Here is a 23,451-nt window from a genome sequence, read left to right as displayed (position 1 = left end):
TATTGATCTCCTCCATTGCAGCTGTCAAGATGTTAGAGATTGCAGTTTCCTCTAAGGAAGAAATACCTTCAGGAAGGTTACCCGTGATTGGGAGATGCAATAAAGCAACTACATCTTCTAAAGTAATAGTAAACTCTCCCCGTATGCATATGAAGGTATGAGTTGGAATACACCAACGAGCAAGTAGAGCTACAATACCTCGCGCATCGTGAAAAATGAACAAGTCTCCAGAAGCTTGGATAGCCCATATTATCTGAGCATCATGCAATTTAGCTCGAATGCGAGGAAAACCCAGCATATACCTTGCCCATCCAGAAAACTTCTCTAAAGGCCGTAGAGAAAGCTTGAATTCAATGATTGATGCAGAAAAATATCCTCGTTCAAGACAGAACCGAATGGCTGCCTGAGGAGTCACCAACTTTTTATGAGTAACCTCTCTAGGATTTATCAGAAGACGAAATGCTGGAGTTCTGAGACGCTTTTCAGGCCCTTGATCTACAAAGAATGCATCCTCTATGTTTGGAACATTCTTGATTCCCTGTGTTTCATCTTCTTCTTCGCCAATGGAAGTCTCATCCATGCATGTATCATCCCTGGAGGCATCATTATTTATGCATGCATCATCTCTGGAGGCGTCATTAGATTGGGAATCAGACATCCTTGCGCTGTAAGGTACATAACATTCTACTTCAGTCATCTATACAAGATGCAAACTTTGACGAGATGACGGAATCATGCAAATGATAAATGCTCAACTAGCGTCTACAAAAATGGTAATTCTCAACTCTTACCTTTTTACGATTCTACTAATAGTAGCGATTGTGATGCAAGAGTTAACCCTTCAAAACTCGTTCGTTTCTTCGAAATCTACAAAAGACGAACAAAACTCAGGTTTTCATAAAATCATAAACACTTTCACTGTGTGAACATTAATCACTGAATTATGAAAAACTAAAACATTATTTCATCATAAATAATTGTTTACTTCTAATAATTACACAAAATTCAAGTCTTGATTTTTAATATATATATTCATATATATATAAATAAAAACGTGATTTATTCACGTAAATAAAAAAAAACATTTTTGATGTGAGCAAGGCTCACGTAAATAAAATTCGTGGATATTCCACGGTTTCATAAATAAAAAAATTCGTGAACAGCCCATGGTTTTATAAAAAAAAAATCTTTTTCCTTCGTACCATCATCGATCTTTGAAACGAGGGTTTATTTCGATTTTGTGAAAGTTCACACCTTTTTTTAAGATAAAGTTTTGGTTCTCATGAAAGCTCATAAACAAAACTTTATCACTGGACACAAGTCTATGTATTTTAAAAAAAAATCTCTTAAATCAGGGATTATTACCAGTTTCTCAAACTAACGAACGTACGTTCCTAAAACAAGGGTTTTTCATAAAACTCACATCCAAAGTATGTACATACACATATTATTTTATGATGAACAACTCATGAACAAACAACAAACTTTGAAAAAAAAATTGTTGCGTACCTGGTCGGCGCCGGCCGAAATATGGCCGGACGGTGGCTGTTCCGGCTGGAAAATTCCGGCGAAAAATTCTGCTCCTCCCTGATGACGTAAAGATGATGAAGAGATGAAGGTGGTGGTCGTGTAGGTAAAATAAAAAAAAAGGATTAATTCCCTTTTATATCAAATTTTATTTCCAAAACCTAATTTCACAAGGATTTCCTTATTGGGCCCGACCAAGGCCCGTCATCAAATCAGCGGTTCTACACCAATTATCATTAAGTGACGCTCTATCATGCCACTGGGATCTTCGTTCAAGCCGTGGTTCGCTCGCACAATCGAAAAACCGGTAACATCTTATGTTACGACTAAGTTCAATTACTTGTTTCGTTCGTAACTGGAAAATCACTATCAATATTCAACGATCCATCGAATGAGCAATATTTGTGCACCTTAACTATCAACATTTATTCGACAATTATACTTCTGTCTCAACAGACATGTTCTATTCATGAGTCTCATAACATTTGCAAATCACTTTCGACTCAGCAATACAAGGACTCATCGTCCCATGAAGTCAGCAACTGACTAACTAAATACACGTAATCACGAAACACCAATCGTGTTACATGGGGGGATATTAACTAGGGTTTTGGTCTGGGGTCTACGACACGTGTGTTGATACACACGATGAGAATGTGAGCAAGTCGTGCAATCAGTTGAAGGAGTTAACAAAGTAGTAGGTAGAAAATCAACCAAGTCTCCGCACGATGAGCAACTGGTTTTAACATGATTTTCACTTCCCCACTCTTTGACTCCAGCAACTGTCACACTTCATGGGACTAAGGTGTTTACAATTCTAGCAATATAAATAAGTCTCTGAATCATGATTGAAAAAATACAATCTTTCGTCAAACAGACAACACGAGATTAACAACTCAACATCTGAGCAATTACTCTCAACAGAGCAAATTCAATCAATCAGATCTTATCTTATTTCTTTACGCAGAATACACAACACACCTACAACCTTCAATCACCATTGATCTCACACATTTCCCAGCTTCCCTCCTACAGATCGACCCATCCTCTCTTGTGACCGAATTGACTCTGGAACGTCCATTGTCTTGGTTTAGGCCGGAGTCCTACAGATTGATCTCTTGAATTCAAAGCACTCCCTTCTTACAGTGCATATGTGTGAGGTTAAGCTTTTCGCTCGGTTCAAGGAGCCTCCTCCGTACGGTCGTATCCTCAATTCCGTAAAAACCAGCAAATTGTTTTTCCCCATCTACACAACCGTTAGATCGAAAATTTAGCTTGTTACACACAAAAGAAATGCACGTTTTAGGTTTGTATAACCGTACCAAAAATGTACATTTGTTGGTTCAACAGTAGTTAACCAAATGGTTAGCCATATGAGCATTTTCATATCAACCATATTCTTCTTCAACATAACTATTTCAAATGACTCAAATGAACTAGTTAGAGAGTTGTTCAATTGCTTAGATCTTATAGAAGTATACAAGACACAATCGAAGAAAAAACGATTTGATTCACTCGAATCGATTCATGAACTTTATAGCCACGGTTTGCAAACTTGCATTCCTTAGTTAATATAAGTATAAGTTCACGAATAATCGTTTTTAGAATATAACCAACCTAAGTACGCGGACCAGGTACGCGGACTTAAGTACCCAGAATAAGTTTGTAAATAGTTCACAAACTCCAGCAGATTTTCTCGGGAAGAGAACCTTCGACTATACGCGTACTGGGTTCGCGGACTGGGTTCCGGTTTCCTGAGCAGCAAAGTACGCATACTTTGGTTCAAGAAATAAGGACTTATACATGTATGTGTTTCCACACAATGCTTATATCCAACAATGGTTATATAATCTAAACTCTCATTTCAATCATTGAAACATTCTTAGAGGACGTTATATAGTTGTTATTCACAAACCATTTTTCGTCAAAGCCATTTTCAAATGATTGAAACATAACGGGATTTTTGTCACTAGGTAAATATAAACTTGGCCAAAGTGAATGTAGTATACCAAGTATATCTACAAGATGATAATGGGTAATAGAAGCAAGCTGCCTTCTCTCTGACGAATCAGAGCCTAACTTTCAATTTGAAAGCAAAAGAGTTTTTTTTCATTGATGAAGAAAAGATTACAGAGATGGGTCTTTTATCACCCAATAGAAGACTTAGCAGCCAACGGATATAACAACATCAATTAAGTCACACATAACTCGAGGACAAAGCTAAATCTAACTCAGACAATAACACACTGACTCGCTGACTCGGTTGACTGACTCAGACTAGAAGTGACTCAGATTGTGTGTATATGATAATGCCTCCCCCTTTAAACATCCTTGTCCTCAAGGATGAAATCTGGAAATTGTGGTCTAATGTGTGACAAGTCCTCTCATGTAGCGTCCTCGACAGCTGAGTTAGACCAATGAACCAAAATTTGAGAGATAGAATTGTCACCACGAAGAGTCAGACAATGGGATAGAAAAACAACTGGTTCAACTACAAATTGTCCTTTGTCATCCACCACTGGTAAGTGGGAAGCAGTAGAGGCTTTGAGACCAATATGCATTTTAAGCTGGGACACATGGAATACAGGGTGGATCCTGGAACCAACTGGAAGCTTCAACTTGTAAGCAACAATGCCAATTCTCTGCAACACTTCAAAGGGTCCAAAGTATTTGGAAGATAGCTTGAAATTTCTTCTGATATCTACTGATGATTGCCTATAAGGTTGCAATTTCAGATAAACCATATCACCCACTGCAAATTCTCTGTCAGTACGTTTTTTATCTGCAAAGAATTTCATTCTAGCCTGAGCTTTAGTTAAGTCATCTTTCAAGAGTTGTAACATTACATCTCTAGCCTTCAAATAAGTCTCCACAGATGCAACTGAAGTGGTGGCAGCAACAGGAAAGATCAAATGAGGTGGTTGGTATCCATACAGGGCCTGAAAGGGTGACATTTTCAAACTTGTATGATATTTGGTGTTAAACCACCATTCTGCTAATGCCAACCATTGAGTCAATTGATTTGGGTGAGAGATTGTCATGCATTTGAGGTATTTTTCTACACAAGCATTGGTTCTCTCTGTCTGCCCATCAGTTTGAGGATGGTAGCAGTGATAAGGTTCAGAGTTGTCCCTAATGACTTGAATAGAGCCTGCTAAAACTGACTGATAAATATTTTGTCTCTGTCATTGACAATGGAGCTTGGGATACCATGTAGCTTGAAGATGTTATTGAGGAATTCATGAGCCACTGTAGCAGCTGTGAAGGGGTGACTCAAGGGAAGGAAATGACTGTATTTTGTGAGTCTGTCAACAACCACTATAATAACACTCTTTCTGTTAGATAATGGAAGTCTTTCAATAAAATATAGAGAAATATCTTTCCAAGCAGGCTCAGGGATTGGCAAGGGTTGAAGTAAACCACCAGGAAAATTGGAATTGCCCTTGTTGCATTGACATACTTCACAGGAAGCCACAAACTGAAGTATATCATTATTCATATGAGGCCAAAAGAAATAAGTCTTAGATCTCTGATAGGTACCTAGCATGCCAGAATGGCTTCCAATAGTAGAAGAATGCAATGACTGGATGATAGAGTGTTTAATATTGTTACCTAAGCCAATGTACAATCTACCTTTAAATCTCAAAATACCCTCCTTGTAAGTGAACTGAGGGTGTGAGGGAGAGATAAGAAGTTTAGAAATGTGTTGTTGGTCCACTCCATCATCTTCATAGCTTGACAGAATATCTTGTTGCCACTGAGGAATACTTAAGGAGAGAGCATGACAATTGGCAGAATTTTCTGGTAGTCTGGATAAGGCATCAACAACTTTATTTTCCACACCCTTCTTGTATCTGATAATGTAGTCAAAACCCATCAATTTACTGAGCCATTTTTGTTGAAGAGCAGTGGATAGTCTCTGATCAGAGTGAATAATAAATTGGCTATGGGAGAGGTAGTATTTCCATTTCTGCGCAGCCATGACAATGGCCAAAAGTTCTTTCTCATAAGTAGATAGTATTGAAGCTTTTGGTCCCAAGGCCTTGTTGTAAAAAGAAATTGGTTTGCCCTCTTGCATAAGAACTGCTCCCACACCTCTATCACAAGCATCAGTTTCCAAAATAAATGGTTTGGAGAAGTCAGGTAAGGCCAAGACTGGAGCTCTTGTCATTGCATCTTTAAGGTCAAGGAAAGCTTGTTGAGCAGATGGATTCCATAGAAAAGAATCTTTCTTGAGTAAGTCAGTGAGGGGATTAGAAATAGTGCCATAACCTTTGATGAATCTTCTGTAATATCCTGTCAATCCAAGAAAGCCTCTCAAGTGTTTCAATGAAGTAGGTAAGGGCCAAGTTTGCATGGAAACAATCTTCTCAGAATCTGCAGCTACACCTTAAGCAGCTATTAAGTAGCCCAAGTACTCCAATTGTGGTTGAGCAAACACACACTTTGATAATTTGGCATATAAAGAATGCTGTCTGAGAAGGGAAAAAACTTTCTGCAGGTGAATAATGTGTTATGCCAAAGAAGAACTATAAACCAGTATGTCATCAAAGAACACTAAGACAAATTTCCTCAAATATGGCTGAAATATGTCATTCATTAAAGCCTCGAATGTAGCAGGTGCATTAGTTAGGCCAAAGGGCATGACCCTAAACTCATAACGACCATGATGGGTCTTGAAAGTTGTCTTATGAATGTCCGGTGTATACACTCTGATATGATGATACCCAGATCTTAAGTCAATCTAGAAAATATGATAGCTCCCTTCAATTCATCTAGCAACTCATCAATCAATGGAATAGGAAATTTATCTTTAATAGTCACATCATTGAGTTGTTTATAATCTACACAGAATCTCCATGTGTCATCTTTCTTTTTAACCAGGAGAATGGGAGAAGCAAAAGGGCTATGACTTGTTTGAATTAAACCAGCAGACAACATTTCTTGGACCATTTGTTCAACTATAACTTTGTGAATGTATGGGCACCTATAAGGCCTTTGTGAAGGAGGTGTAGAGTTAGGGTTAAGGGGAATTTTGTGGTCCAAGGCTTTGGGAGGAGGTAAGGTAGTTGGTTCATCAAAGATCTCAGGAAAAGAGTCCAAAACTTCAGAAATTTGGGGTGGCACAGGAGTTAATGGTGTGGAAGAGATGGCAAAAAACTGGCCAATTAAGGTAGGGGTATTATTTTTGAGAAACTTCCTAAAAGAAGAACCAGTAATAAGATTAAGTGAAGGTTTAGAAGAACTCCCATGTAGTGTGATATAGCTCCCCTGGTGGATGAAAGAAATCTTCAGTTGAGCAAAATTGAATGTAACATCCCCTAATTGCTGTAACCAGTCATCTTCCAAGACCATGTCATATCCTCCTAGTGGTAGAACTCTCAAAGTAGAGGAGAAATGGTATCCCTGCATTTCCCAATGAAGATTGTGACATAGACCTCTACTTGTAATGTTGTCCCCATTAGCTACTGTGACCAACATTTGACCTGTAGGAGAGGCATGTAAGTGCAGTTTGTCCACCAATGCCGAGTCAATGAAACTATGGGTACTGCCAGTATCCACCAAAACCATAATAGGGTGGTTGTTCAAATGACCAGAAATTCTTATTGTGTCATGAACAACATGACCAGTTAAGGCATGTAAAGAGATCTCAATGGGAGACTCTTCAGTGGTGGGAGAAGTAACAATAGGTTCTGCAGTGTGTAGGTGTTCATGTTCTTCTACTTCTTCATCAGAAATCAACATGAATAGTTGTTGAGTTTTGCACCTGTGGCCTTGTCTATAGAATTCATCACAATTATAACATAACCCTTTGTCTTTTCTTACCTGCATTTGAGCATGAGTAAGTCTCTTAATGGGTGGAATTGAGTTGTCAGGTGATGTTTTAGTAGGAGTGGTGGGGTGTGTCACAATGGGAGTAGTGACTGAAGTATTTTGTTTATTAGAAGTAAGCGATGAAGAGAAGAATGGTTTAATAGCTGAAGCTGGATGTGCTACAGATAATGGTGTAGGAACAAAAGGTCTAAAGAAGGTTTTAAGGGGTTTTGGTTGATGACACATTGAGGCTTGTTGCATTCTGGATAAGAAAAAAGCTTCAGATGTAGTTTCAGGTTTAAACATCTTTACAGTATTGCGTATCTCATCTTTCAACCCACTGATAAAACTGAGGGTATAAAAGCTCTCTGGTAAGGAAGGATTGTTAGCAACCATAAAACCCTTGTAATGTTCCCATTTATCAAAGTACTCCTCCACAGTTGTAGTTTGAGCTAATTTGTTAAAACTACCCATATAATCATCCTGAGAAATATCTTCAAATCGAATACACAAACCACGAATAAAATCACTCCATTGAATAGATTCTTTACCTTGTTGATAGTTTAGCCACCATGAATCAACCTGATTGTCAAAGTGAATTGCGGCCATATCGACGCGATCTTCAGCAGGAAATTTGTGAAAAGCAAAATAACGTTCACATTTAAGAGCCCAGCTATGAGGATTGGAACCATTAAATCTTGGAAAATCTACCTTCGGTGTACGAGAAAACCTACTGGAAGAAGCAGATAAGGTTTCGATAATCTGTTGAAATCCATTGGTAGAATGATTTGAAGCTTCTGTATCATCATCAATATGTGGATCTGAGTGGGTTTGATGATTTTCTTTCAACGGGTTAAGAATGACAGCTAGTTGAGATCCAACATTAGCACTTGAGGTTTTCAAAACAGCGATGTCTGATTCGATAGTGGAGATTGATTGAGTGTGTTGATTCACAATTACAGTAAGATCTGCAATTTGTTGCTTGGTGGCCATGGATACAGGTGCCAGGAAGGAATTCTGATACAAATTGTAGTATACCAAGTATATCTACAAGATGATAATGGGTAATAGCAGCAAGCTGCCTTCTCTCTGATGAATCAAAGCCTAACTTTCAATTTGAAAGCAAAAGAGTTTTTTTCATTGATGAAGAAGAGATTACAGAGATGGGTCTTTTATCACCCAATAGAAGACTTAGCAGCCAACGGCTCTTACAACATCAATTAAGTCACACAGAACTCGAGGACAAAGCTAACTCTAACTCAGACAATAACACACTGACTCGCTGACTCGGCTTACTGGCTCAGACTAGAAGTGACTCAGACTGTGTGTATATGATAGCGAAAGCTTACCAACACATATTTCGAGAAATAGATAAGCGAGATAAACTCGGCTTGAAATAGCAAATGTGTATAATCAAAGTCTATATAGCAAAACGACTTTTGTCTCAAGATAAGAGATAGAGTAGATAGACTTTTGAGTGATAGATAAGTTCAAGTCTCCACATACCTTTTAGTCGATGAAGTTCCACCAGTTCCTTGAGTAGTTCTTCTTCTTGTATGATGATCGCCATGGAGTTGTTGAGCTCAACTACACTTTCTATCCTAGTCCGAGACTTAGCTATAGTATACTAGAAATCAAGACTTATAGTTTTGATCACTAACATTGACAAACATGCTTGAGATAACAACGCATGCGAGTTCGACTGAGCAGTGCTCTAACAATCTCCCCCTTTGTCAATTTTAGTGACAAAACTATTAATACATATGGAATACAAAAATAGATAAATAAACTTTTGTAGCTCTTCTTCCACATGCCTAATCTTCAACATTACTCGAAATCTTCTTCACTTCCAAGTACTCCAATGATTCCAAAGGTTGTAAGTTTATCATCATCGTTGTTGAAAATTCGTAGCTATAACAATGAGAAAACAAGAATTCTCAATCATTGTTATACAGTGTCATAGTATTATTATACAACACCAAAGTTCAATTATATCACAACTTCGTCAACAATACTATGGTGATATGTATCACTCCCCCTTAGTCAACACTCCATCTCACATGGAAACCGCTCCCCCTTACATAATGATCCGAAAACCATATGTATTTGTAGTGTGAACTACACATTAATTCTCCCCCCTTCTGTCAATAAAATTGGCAAAGGTACGACAACGGGATCCTAATGAAAATTTCCATAGATACATTTCATGACCAAAACTAACCACATATCAACTTATTTAGATGCAATCATATAGGAAAAACTAAATGATTTCATCAAGGAGATTATAAAGATACAAGATAACTCCTATAATATTCCACAGCCGCACTCCCCACAAAGATTTGGCAATTAAGTACAAGTTCAATTAAGAACTCTCCCCCATAATATGTCATTCCCGAAAGAACAACAAGAGTGACCTTAATTTCACAAGAAAATAGGGATTTATTTTGACACAACACACTAAGAAACTTGACAGAAAATCAACCTACGGAAACAAATGCAGAGTTGAAATAAACACTAACTGGAGTTCCAAATTCAATTTCCCAAAAGATCGAGATAAGCACATGGGAAAGAGTCATGGAAACAACTAATGAACCAAAACAACACCAATAGACTGCCGTAAGTGTTGAAATGTAGCAGTGTCTAATGGTTTGGTGAGAATATCATCCAACTGTTGTTCGGAAGGCACAAATTCCATATTTATAATACCATTTTCATAGAGATCTCGAATAAAATGGTACCTTATATCGATGTTCTTTTTTCTTAAGTGCCCAACGGGATTCTCAGTGATTCGAATCGCACTAGAGTTATCATAAAAGATCTTCATTATTCCAATATCAATTCCATAATCAGCTAGCATTTGTTTCATCCATAGAAGTTGAGTGCAACATGAGCCAGCAGCAATATATTCTACTTTACATGTAGACAGGGATTGTGAATTCTGTTTCTTGCTATGCCAAGCCACAAGATTCAATCCTACGTAGTAGAAACCCCCTGATGTACTTTTTTTGTCTTCTACACATCCCTCCCAATCAGCATCTAAATAAGCAGAGAGGTCAGTGTTAGTATCAAAAGTGTAAGATAGACCATACCCGACAGTGTGATTGACATATCGTATGATCCTTTTTGCAGCTGCAAGATGAGATTCCTTTGGATTAGCCTGAAATCTATCACAATAGCCAAGACTAAAAGAAATATCAGGTCTAGTAGCTGTAAGATATAAAGGGATACCAATAATGGATCGATACAATTTTTGATCCACTTTTACTCCTTTCTCATCTCTATGCAGTTTACCAGTAGTGGGCGTAGGTGTCAGTTTTGGAGTTGACTTATCTAGACCGAACCTTGAGACAAGATCCTTTGCATATTTTTCTTGGGATAAGTAAATTCCATCCTTATGTTTTTGAATTTGTAATCCCAAGAAGAACTTCAATTCACCAACATTGCCCATTTCAAATTCTTTAGCAAGAGAGACTTGGAAATCCTTTGCAAGTTTTTCATAAGTTGAACCATAGATGATATCATCTACATAGCCTTGAACAATGACAACATCTTTCCCACTCCATTTGGTAAACAAAGTTTTATCAGCTCCACCTCTTGAAAAACCTTTCCTAATAAGAGAAGTGGTAAGTTTTTCGAACCAGGCTCTAGGTGCTTGTTTTAACCCATATAATGCCTTTTGAGCTTAAGAACATGATCTGGGAAATCAGGGTTTTCAAAACCCTTAGGTTGAGTGACATAGACTTCCTTCTTTGAAATTCCGTTTAGGAATGCGGATTTTATATCCATTTGGAACAGCTTAACCTTAAGAAAACAAGCATAAGCTAATAATAGTTGAATGGACTCAAGGCGTGCCACAGGAGCAAAGGTTTCATCAAAGTCAATACCTTCAATCTGTGAGTATCCTTGAGCAACAAGTCTGGCTTTATTTCTGACAATTGTGCCAAATTCATCAGACTTATTCTTGAATATCCATTTAGTACCAACAATATTAATATTGGAGGGACAAGGTACAAATTCCCATACGTCTTGTCTTTGAAATTGATTTAACTATTCATGCATTGCATTCACCCAAAAGGGATCACTAAGAGATTGACCAATATTTCTTGGTTCTACTTGTGAAAGATAACAACCAAAATTGCAAATATTTTGAAGTTGTCCTCTTGTCTTGGATGTAGAATCTCTGCCTACAATAATACTGTTGGGATCATAATTCCTTTGAACCCAGAGGTGTCGTGGAGGGACACGTTCTTGTTCATCAGGAATAGCCTGATCAGTGCTCTTCTCCTCGTCACTAGAATATCAGGATCAGTAACAGTTGGGATAACTTCAACTGAATCTGGGATTTCTTTGACTTTCTCAATTGTCTCAGTTGGAGGCAATTCAACAGGAGGATCATCATGATGAAAATTACTAATATCATCGATGATAACATTAGCAGATTCCATCATGACCTGGGTTCTGAGATTAAATACTCGAAAACCACGGCTATCGGAAGCATAGCCAAGAAAGATACCTTCATCACTTTTGGTATCAAATTTCCCTCTCTGTTCTCGATCTTTTAGAATGTAGCACTTACTTCCGAACACTCTGAGATAATGCAAGTTGGGTTTTCTTCCGTACCACAACTCATAAGGGGTGTTTAGGGTTTTAGACCATAGGTAAACACGGTTGATCAAATAGCATGCTGTAAAGACAGCTTCTCCCCAAAATCTTAATGACAAGTTTTTGTTATGGAGCATTACCCTGGCCATTTCCTGAATGTTCATATTTTTTCTTTCTGCAACTCCATTAGCTCGAGGAGTGATGCGTGGTGAATATTGTTGAATAATCCCCAGTTCGTCACAAAATTCAAACACCTTAGTGTCCTTGAATTCAGCTCCACAGTCGCTTCTAATTTTCTTTAGTTTGCGACCTTGTTCGTTCTGGATTCTTTTAACAATAATCTTGAATTCATCAAAGGTTTCATTCTTATGAGATAGAAATGCAACCCAAGTGAACCTGGTGTAATCATCTACCATAACTAAAGAATACTTCTTACCAGCAACCGTGGGTTGTTGAATTGGTTCGAATATATCCATATGAATTAAATCAAGTGGAGCTTTAGTGAGAATATCTCGAGATGATTTATGGTGAACTTTCGTTTGTTTACCCTTTTGACAGGCACCACATACACCATCAATCTTTGCATTGACTTTGGGAACGCTTCTAACAAGTTCTTTGTTAATGATCTTAGTTAGAAGACGATAATTGATGTGACCAAAATGCTCATGCCAAAGATGTCTAGATTCCACCTTAGTCAAATAGCAACAGTTTCCGAACTGAGTATCCAGAAGATAATAGTTATTTTTACTATGAGTTCCCTGAAAAATTACTTTCCCAATTTTGTCTACAATGTCACATCCATTTGCATCAAAGACAACTCGATGTCCTTTGTCACAAATTTGACTAATAGAAAGAATATTTGCATTCATACTTTTTACGTATACTGCATCATGGATTTCAGGTACGCCGGGTAGTTTGATCGTCCCCTTCTTGCTTATGTAGCAACAACTTCCATCTCCAAATGTTACCGGTCCTCCTTCATAGTCGTTTGAATAAACAAACCATGTGAGATCACATTTCATATGTATGCTACATCCACTGTCAAGAACCATTGAAAGGGTGATGATGATTTTAAAGAAAAAGCTCCCATACTATTAGTACTTTCCTGTTTAGGGTTTCCCGTTAGTTTTATACATCCTTTTAGTGAAGCAACCAGTTGTTTAGTTTTCTTATGAAGATTACTTGCAACTTTTAGGCTCTTTTGGAAGGACATATAAGTATGTTGAAAGTGATTGAAGGAATCACAAAACAAACATGGGCCAACACCTTTAAGCTCGTCTGAGCAGTTCTGATTCATATCAGTTTTCACAACATCTGAACGTTGATTATCATCTGATTTACGATTGTTCTTCATAGAAGAACAACTGGAGTTATTCAAATCCATCAAAGGAATTTTGATAGATTTCAAATCCTTAAGTATTGCGATTTCTGCAACAAGATCAGAGTTGATCCGGATTTGTCCATCCAACTTTTTCTGGAGAATAACCAGTTTAGTAGAACTTTATATGCGATTGGTTTTTAATCCTGGTGAAGCATTTATAGAGACTTTACTGTCCATATAATCAGATCGCTTACAAACACAGACTTATAAGGTATTTAAACGTGTTTGCCTGCTCTGATACCAATTGAAAAATCGGGGGTATAACAACCACACCCAATATTTCGATTAGCAATATGTATGGACTAACTCCAATATACTTTCAAGAGAATCAACTAGGCTCAAACTTAATAAAGTATATCAAAGAGTTATATCTCTCTTTCTTGATTCAATTCTTACTCAAGCAAATGGAAATCTGCGAGTCTAATTGAATACAAGAGAAATCACTTGAACGGTACCAAAGACCAATGTTCAAGTATCAATCAATTTCAATCAACAACCAAAGGTTGGATTTCCAAATTGATTGATTCAAATGCACAACCTGTGATATTTCAATTATAAAGATAAACAATATAATGCGAAAAAGAAATAACACAGACACCAGAAGTTTTGTTAACGAGGAATCCGCAAATACAGAAAAACCCCGGGACCTAGTCCATATTGAACACGCATTGTATTAAGCCGCTACAGACACTAGCCTATTACAAACAAACTTCGGTCTGGACTGTAGTTGAACCCAAACCAATCTCACACTGGTCCAAGGTACAATTATGCTCCTACATCTCTGATCCATCAGGATAATACGCACTTGATTCCCTTAGCTGATCTCACCCACAACTAAGAGTTGCTACGACTCAAAGTCGAAGACTTTAATAAACAAATCTGTATCACACAGAAAAGTGTAGGTAATAGATAAATCTGTCTCCCACAGAAATACCTATGAGTTTTGTTCCGTCTTTTGATAAATCAAGGTGAACAAGAACCAATTGATAACCCGGACTTATATTCCCGAAGAACAACCTAGTATTATCAATCACCTCACAATAATCTTAATCGACGCGGCGAAAGAAGATATTGTGGAATCACAAACGATGAGACGAAGATGTTGTGATTACTTTTATACCTTTCCTATCGGAGATATCAATCTCAAGCCAATCGTTACGATTGTACTCAGTACGATAGAAACAACAAGATCAGATCGCACAACTACAAGAAAGTAGTATGGGTTTGGCTTCACAATCCCAATGAAGTATTCAAGTTGTTAACCTACAGGGTCTCGATAGAAACCTAAGGTTAAAAGAGAATCGACTCTAGATTATACAACTAGTATCACACAGGATGTGTGGGGATTAGGTTTCCCAGTTGCTAAAGTTCTCTTTTAAATAGTTTTTCAAATCAGGGTTTGCAATCAATGTTAGCTTAGTAACAAAGCATTCAATATTCACCGTTAGATGAAAACCTGATTAGATTCAAGCTAATATCTTTCAACCGTTAGATCGTAAACTTAGCTTGTTACACACAAAAGAAATGCACATTTTAGGTTTGTGTAACCGTACCCAAACATGTACATTTGTTGGTTCAACAGTAGTTAACCAAATGGTTAGCCATATGAGCACTTTCATATCAACCATATTATTCTTCACCATAACTAGTGTTAGAGCATAGATCGGTCGACCTCGCATGCGTTGCTATCTCAAGCATGTTTGTCAATGCTAGTGATCAAAACTATGAGTCTTGATTTCTAGCCTACATAGCTAAGTCTCGGACTAGGATAGAAAAGTGTAGTTGAGCTCAAGGACTTCATGGCGATTCATCATACAACGAAGAATATCTACTCAAGGAACCGTGGAACTTCATCAACAAAAAGGTATGTGGAGACTTGAACTTATCTATCACTCAAAAGTCTATCTCTTCTATCTCCTACTTTTTATGAGACAAAAGTTGTATAGTATATAGACTGGATCTTACACATTTGATATTTCGAGCCGAGTATATCTCGCCTATCTATATCTCGAAATCATGTGTTGGTAAAGCGTTTCGCTTTGATCAAGTTTATCTTCACCTAGTGACGAAAGTCATGAAAAGTTTCAATTACTTTGAGAATTGCTCTGACGTGAAACGGTCTGTGAATAACGGCTATATAACATCCTCTGAGAATGTGTCAATGATTGGAATGAGAGTTTAGATTACATAACCATGTATTCCTTAATCCGAAGTTTTCGAACTTTGTTGATTGAGAGAAACCGGAGGAATTGGCTTTGCCAAGTCCGCGAACTGACGGAAGTTCTTGTACCGAGAATTTCTGCTGGGATTTTCCAAAAACTCGTTTGCGTGTAAGTCCGCGAACTGGCGAAAGTCTCTTTGCCGAGATTTTCTGCTGAGTTTGGAAAACTCTACCGGTTGTCTTAAGTCCGCGAACTTGTTTGTGATCTTAAGAGGTTATGATCTAAAGATGTGCTCTGAACATGAAAATTAAATGACTAAGGAATGCTTTATGAAAACCGTGGATATAAAGTTCATGAGCCGATTTAATCGAATCGAATCATCTTTGTTTCAATTGTGTCTTGTGTAGTTACATAAGATCTCATATCAATTGAACAACTCTCTCACTAGTTCATTTGAGTCAATTGAACTAGTTACGGTGAAGAAGAACAAGGTTAATATTAAATGCTAATATGGTTAACCTTTTGGGTTACTATGTTGAACCAACATACACGTACACGTTTGGGCATGATTTTCACAAACCCAGTAAACGTCTACCCAAGTGTGTGTGACAAGCTAAGTTTTCGATCTAACGGTTGAGAAATATTAGCTTGAATCTAAATCAGGTTTTCATCTAACGGTGAATATGGATTGCTTTGTAACTAAGGCAAAACCCTGATTTGAAGACTATATAAAGGAGACATCTAGCATTGTGCAAAACTAATCCCCACACGTCTGTGTGATACTAGTGCGCTAGCTAGAGTCGCTTCTCCTTTAACCTTTGGTTTTCTTCTCTAAAACCAGGTTAACGACTTAAAGACTTCATTGGGATTGTGAAGCCAGACCGATACTACTTTTATCGTAGTTGTGTGATCTGATCTTTCATCTTCTATCGTACGAGTACATTCTTTGATTGGATTGAGATCGTGAGAGTTCTCCGATAGGCAAGATAAACAAGTCACAAACATCTTCGTCTCATTGTTTGTGATTCCTCGACAAACCGCCTCTGTAGTCAGGAAAGATTGTAGAGAGGTGATTGATTAATCTAGGCTGTTCTTCGGGAATATAAGACCGGATTATCAACTGGTTCATGTTCACCTTGATTTCATATCTTAAGACGGAACAAAACCTAGGGTTTATCTGTGGGAGACATATTTATCCTTTGATATACTTTTCTGTGTGAGACAGATTTGTTTATTATCAAGTCTGCGATTTTGGGTTGCAGCAACTCTTGGTTGTGGGTGAGATCAGCTAAGGTAATCAAGTGTGCAGTATCATGCTGGGATCAGAGACGTAGGAGTACAAATGTACCTTGGATCAGTGGGAGACTGATTGGGGTTCAACTATAGTCCAGTCTGAAGTTAGCTTGGAGTAGGATAGTGTCTGTAGTGGCTTAATACAGTGTGTATTCAATCTGGACTAGGTGCCGAGGTTTTTCTGCATTTGCGGTTTCCTCGTTAACAAAACTTCTGGTGTCAGTGCTATTTCTTTTCCGCATTATATTTTATATAATTGAAATAATACAGGTCGTGCGTTCGTGATCATCAATTGGAAATCCAACCTTTGGTTGTTGATTGACATTGATTGATCTTTGGATATTGGTCTTTGGTACCGTCCAAGTTATTCCTTGTATTTGATAAAGACTCGCTATTGATTTTAGCTTGAGTAAAAATCAAATCAAGAGAGAGATATTAACTCCTTGAAATGCTTTTATCTAGATTGAGTATGTCTGTCTAGTTGATTCTCTATCAAAGTATTTTAGAGTTAGTCCATACAGATTGCTAAGAGAAATATTGGGTGGTGTTGTTAGACCACCGCTTTTTCAATTGGTATCAGAGCAGGCAAACACGTTTAAGACCTAACAAGTCCGTGTTTGTAGCGATCTGACTCTACGGACAAAGGTGCTATCTCTATTAACGTACCACCAGTCTTTGGTGGCTCCAATTACTTATGGTGAAAAATTTATATGCGAGATTTTCTTCAATCGCGTGATTTTCAATCATGGGTATATGTGGTTAATGGCTATGATGCTCCCGTTGTGGCAGTCGGTGATGTAAACGTCCCCAAACCTATTGGTGAATACTCCGCTGTTGAGATAACTGTTGCAAAGCAAAATTCCGACGGTTTGAATGCTATCATACATGCCATTACCCCAAATCTTCAGCATCATGTGACCAACTGCACTAGATCTAAAGATGCTTGGGATATCTTAGAAACCATATTTGAAGGCAACTCCAGTGAAAAGGATGCTAGGCTTCAAAACCTTAATTCCGATTGGGAGAACCTTCGTATGGCATATGAAGAAACATTTGATGAGTTTAATCACAAAGTTTCTGAAATTGTTAATGCATCTTTTGCATTGGGTAAGACTATTCCTGAAAAGGACATTGTGATGAAAATTATCAGATCGCTTCCATCTAGATACGAGTCTAAGAAGCATGCCATCGTTGAGGGGAATAACCTCGATAATATTTCCAGAAACACCTTGGTTGGAAAGCTTAAGATCTTTGATCATGAGCATACATCCAAAGTCGATAAGGATGTTGCCTTTAAAGCACAGAAGAACACTAAATTACTGGTCAAAGGTAAGAGTGTTCATGTCTCTGAGGATGATCAGTCTGAGGATGATTTTTCGGATGAAGATCTTGACAAATCAGTCTCCTTGATCACAAGACAGTTTAAGGATCTTCTATTGAAGAGAAGTAAACGGTTTTCAAGAGACAAACCTAAGTCATCAGACAAACCTCACGGTCGCGTACCTCCTAAAAACAGGGATGCTGACGAGGACATGCCTCAGTGCTTTAAGTGTAAGGGTTTTGGCCATTTTGCTAACGAATGCCCAAATCATAGAAAATACACTGGGAACAAAGGTCTAGCTGTAACACTTGATGAAATGTCTGAAACCTATGATTCTGATGAAGATATGAAATCAAATGTAGGGCTTATTTGTGAAAACATCGATCTTGATACTTGTAGCAATACATATATCAACCTCGATGGGTTTGGAGAAGAGGGAAACCCAATAAAGCTGGAAGATTCTTTGAATCCGATAACTGGAAACCATTTCAGTGATGTTTCAGGATCAACTGTATGTCTGTCTGCTTGCACATCTCAGATGCCTTAATACTATCCAAGTTTTACATGCTCGTTTTGTTCGATGAAGGGACACGAACTATCAAGGTGTTACAAATACAAGCACCAAATAAGGCACGCCAACAAACTTCAACGAAGAGCAGATAGATTAGCAAGGAAGCTGAAACTTGCTCAGAAGACCGCCGAGGTATGTAGGATCTTATCTTCGTCTAAGAAGTTGGTTTCCAAGGATAGAATAAGACCATTTGAAAAGAAAATATGGTCAAATCGTTTTGATAGAAAAATATCAGAGGATTCCTCCTATGAGGAAAAATATGGACAAATTGTTGTTCATCGCAACACAACTTGATTGTGTTGTTGGGAAAATCTTGTCTCATGTGCCTGTTCGAAAAGAGACAAGATTGAGTGCTGATCCAGGCTTCAGAAGAGTTTTTCCTTTTTTTCTTAGGTTTGTTATTTTTTTTGCCTATCAAATAAAAGAAAGGGTTATTATCGACAATTCTACTCTTTATAGGGTTTTAGAGTTGGGTGTATACGAACCTGTCAATAGGTTTCTAACCCTACATTCCTTTTTCCTCTTGACATCCTATATAAGACTGCTTGTTGAGTTATGTGATTCAATCACACAAATCCATTTGTTATAACTGTTCTCAAAGCACTATGTCGTCAGATGGAAAGGATGTCAACATGATTGTTAAGTCTTCAATCAAGGAAAAAGAAAAATCTCTTGTTTCTAAGTCCCTGAAAAGAAAAAGAAGGAATACAAGAAAACCCAGGGCTGTTCCTTCTAACTCTCAGAAGTTTTCTGATGTTCTTGATGAGTTAAAGGAAATAAGAAGGGAGATTAATGAAATTAAGACGTTCGTGTCTAAATCTTTGGAAATTCAGAGGACCCTAATTCGACCTCTTCAGCCAAGATAGTTCGTGGGTATTGACACTTATCTCCGTGAACCTTATGTCCCAATGGTTATCGATAACAAGGAGCTCGGGAATGATAAAGAATTTCTCAAAGGAATTGTTGCCTAGTATATCTTCTTTTTGGTTTAGTTGGAAGAATAACTAGTGCTTTGAATAACGATGATTGTGACTACACATAGCTATTTTTGTTTTCATCTTCTTATGTTATTTTTTAGGTTTATTGGTTTTAAATTCTAAAAATATTTGGAGGATGATGTTATTGCAGTATTGATCGTTATGATTTTGTGATATTGCAATTTGATTATGGGATATGTATTGTTTGCGTCCGTGAAATTGAAGGTCCCATATTGCTGTCAAAAGTAAAGTCGTTCATGAATTGGTATTCGTATTGATGAAAGGACGAATGGACTTTTGACAATTACAAAAGTTATGCCTATGCAGTCATGTGTTTGATGGAAAATAGGATAAATCTTTTGTTTGACAAGGACAAAGTCTATTATGTCGTTATGATGGAAAATAGAATAGATCCGTGTATGTTATCCACGGTATTGATCTTCATTGATCCATTTTCTTATGTTTTACCGTGAAGGCTCCATTGTGTGTCTTATGTTGAGCACGATACAACTAAGTCGATTATTCTTATTAGCTTTGTTGGTTGTTCCATAAGATGCTATATGTTGAGCATTATGAACTAAATTAATCATCTTGGTTGGTTATTTAGTTATTTGCTCCGAAAGTCTTCTTTTGTCAAGCAAATCATTTGACAATTAAATTGATTACTTTTGTGATTAGTTTGGTTGTTTGTATTCCAATTAGATTAATTATAAGTTCTCTTGTAATTATTCTAGTTGAGTTTTCATATATTCCACAAGTTCTTGTGTTGAGTATATGAACGGCTATACAAATCATGTTCTATTGGTTAATGTGGTCGTATATTCCGTAAGGTTTTTCCTTATGTTGAGTATTTGAACGATTAAGGTAGTCATCTCCGTGTGGTAATCTTAGTCGTAGCTCCGTAAGTTTACTTATGTTTAGCACCTTCAATTAAATTGATCACTTTTGGGGTTTGATTTAGTTGTGTATTCCAATTAAATTAATAATGGGTTTTCTTGTGATTAATTTGTTTGAGTTTTGGATATAGAAAATCATTTTTATGTTTTTTGGTGTCCAATTTAAAAATCCTTCTTTTCTTTTGAAATTAAGGTCACTCTTGTTGTTATTCCGGGAATGACATCAAATGGGGGAGAGTTCTTTTGAACTTGTGTTTAATGGTAATATCTTGCGGGGTGTGCGGCTGTGGAATTTTATAGGGGTTATCTTGTATCTTAAAACTCCTTGATGAATGCATTTAGCTTCGGCTTTATGATTGTATCTAAATTAAGTTGGTATGTATTTTTATTTTATTCTATGAAATGTCTCTTGTGGAAATTTCATTATGATTCCGTTCTTGTACCTTTGCCAATTTTATTGACAAAAAGGGGGAGAAATATTGTAGTTCACACTACAAATACATATGGTTTTTGGATCATTGTGTAAGTGGGAGTGGTTTCCATGATCGAGATGGAGTATTGACTAAGGGAAAGTGATACATATCACGATAGTGTTATTGTTAAATTCGTGATACAATTGGACTTTGATGTTACATAATAATACTACGACATTGTATAATAATGATCGAGAATCTCGATTTCTCTCATTGTTATAGCTACGGATATTCAACAACGGTGATGCTAAACTTACAACCTTTGCGATCATTGGAGTACTTGGAAGGACGAAGATTCCAGGGAACGTGGAAGATTAGAATATGGAATAGGAGCCACTAAAGTTTATCTTTTTTGTATTCCATATGTATTAATAGTTTTGTCACTAAAATTGACAAAGGGGGAGATTGTTAGAGCATAGCTCGGTCGACCTCACATGCGTTGCTATCTCAAGCATGTTTGTCAATGTTAGTGATCAAAACTATGAGTCTTGATTTCTAGCCTACATAGCTAAGTCTCGGACTAGGATAGAAAACTGTAGTTGAGCTCAAGGACTTCATGGCGATTCATCATACAACGACGAAGATCTACTCAAGGAACCGCGGAACTTCATCAACAAAAATGTATGTGGAGACTTGAACTTATCTATCACTCAAAAGTCTATCTCTTCTATCTCCTACTTCTTATGAAACAAAAGTCATATGCTATATAGACTAGATCATACACATTTGATATTTCGAGCCGAGTATATCTCGCCTATCTATATCTCGAAATCATGTGTTGGTAAAGCGTTTCGCTTTGATCAAGTTTATCTTCACCTAGTGACGAAAGTCATGAAAAGTTTCAATTACTTTGAGAATTGCTCTTACGCGAAACGGTCTGTGAATAACGTCCTCTGATAATGTCTCAATGATTGGAATGAGAGTTTAGATTACATAACCATGTATTCCTTAATCTGAAGTTTTCGAACTTTGTTGATTGAGAGAAACAAAGGAATTAGCTTTGCCAAGTCCGCGAACCCAGTCCGCGAACTGACGGAAGTTATTGTACCGAGAATTTCTGCTGGGATTTTCTAAAAACTCGTTTGCGTGTAAGTCCGCGAACTGGCGAAAGTCTCTTTGCCGAGATTTTCTGCTGAGTTTGGAAAACTCCACCGGTTGTCTTAAGTCCGCGAACTTGTTTGTGAGCTTAAGAGGTTATGATTTAAAGATTTGCACTGAACATGAAACTTAAATTACTAAGGAATGCTTTATGCAAAACGTGGCTATAAAGTTCATGAGCCGATTCAATCGAATCGAATCATCTTTGTTTCAATTGTGTCTTGTGTAGTTACATAAGATCTCATAGCAATTGAACAACTCTCTAACTAGTTCATTTGAGTCAATTGAACTAGTTACAGTAAAGAAGAATAAGGTTAATATGAAATGCTCATATGGTTAACCTTCTGGGTTACTATGTTGAACCAACATACACGTACACGTTTGGGCATGATTTTCACAAACCCAGTAAACATCTAATTGAGCATGTGTGACAAGCTAAGTTTTCGATCTAACGGTTGAGAAATATTAGCTTGAATCTAAATCAGGTTTTCATCTAATGGTGAATATGGATTGCTTTGTAACTAAGGCAAAACCCTGATTTGAAGACTATATAAAGGAGACATCTAGCATTGTGCAAAACTAATCCTCACACGTCTGTGTGATACTAGTGCGCTCGTTAGAGTCGATTCTCCTTTAACCTTTGGTTTTCTTCTCTAAAACCAGGTTAACGACTTAAAGACTTCATTGGGATTGTGAAGCCAGACCGATACCACTTTTATCATAGTTGTGTGATCTGATCTTGCATCTTCTATCATACAAGTACAATCTTTGATTGGCTTGAGATCGTGAGAGTTCTCCGATAGGCAAGATAAAGAAGTCACAAACATCTTCGTCTCACTGTTTGTGATTCCTCGACAAACCGCATGTGTAGTCAGGAAGGATTGTAGAGAGGTGATTGATTAATCTAGGATAATCTTCGGGAATATAAAACTGGATTATCAATTGGTTCCTTCATATCTTAAGACGGAACAAAACCTAGGGTTTATCTGTGGGAGACAGATTTATCCTTTGATCGACTTTTCTGTGTGAGACAGATTTTTTTATTATCAAGTCTGCGATTTTGGGTTGCAACAACTCTTGGTTGTGGGTGAGATCAACTAAGGGAATCACGTGCGCAGTATCCTGCTGGGATCAGAGGCGTAGGAGTACAACTGTATCTTGGATCGGTGGGAGACTGATTGGAGTAGGCTAGTGTCTGTAGCGGCTTAATACAGTGTGTATTCAATCTGGACTAGGTCCCGGGATTTTTCTGCATTTGCGGTTTCCTCGTTAACAAAACTTCTGGTGTCTGTGTTATTTCTTTTCCGCATTATATTTTATATAATTGAAATAATAC

General features: G+C 37.4%; 1 protein-coding gene across 1 annotated transcript; it reads right to left on the bottom strand.

Moving 5' to 3' along the window:
* Window positions 1–6,261: 6,261 nt before the first annotated feature.
* LOC113355983 lies at window positions 6,262–8,334 on the bottom strand. Its single transcript, XM_026598974.1, has one exon. It carries the CDS (start codon window positions 8,332–8,334, stop codon window positions 6,262–6,264), a length of 2,073 nt encoding a protein of 690 aa, XP_026454759.1.
* Window positions 8,335–23,451: the final 15,117 nt, after the last annotated feature.

The sequence above is a fragment of the Papaver somniferum genome, chromosome 1 (assembly GCF_003573695.1).
Source record: "Papaver somniferum cultivar HN1 chromosome 1, ASM357369v1, whole genome shotgun sequence".
Taxonomy (NCBI): domain Eukaryota; kingdom Viridiplantae; phylum Streptophyta; class Magnoliopsida; order Ranunculales; family Papaveraceae; genus Papaver; species Papaver somniferum.
The sequence above is the reverse complement of the archived record's forward strand: the minus strand, read 5'-3'. Positions and strand labels throughout refer to the sequence as shown.

Coding starts and splice junctions, on each gene's coding strand:
- LOC113355983 (XM_026598974.1), bottom strand. CDS start 8,334: ATGGCCACCAAGCAACAAATTGCAGATCTTACTGTAATTGTGAATCAA.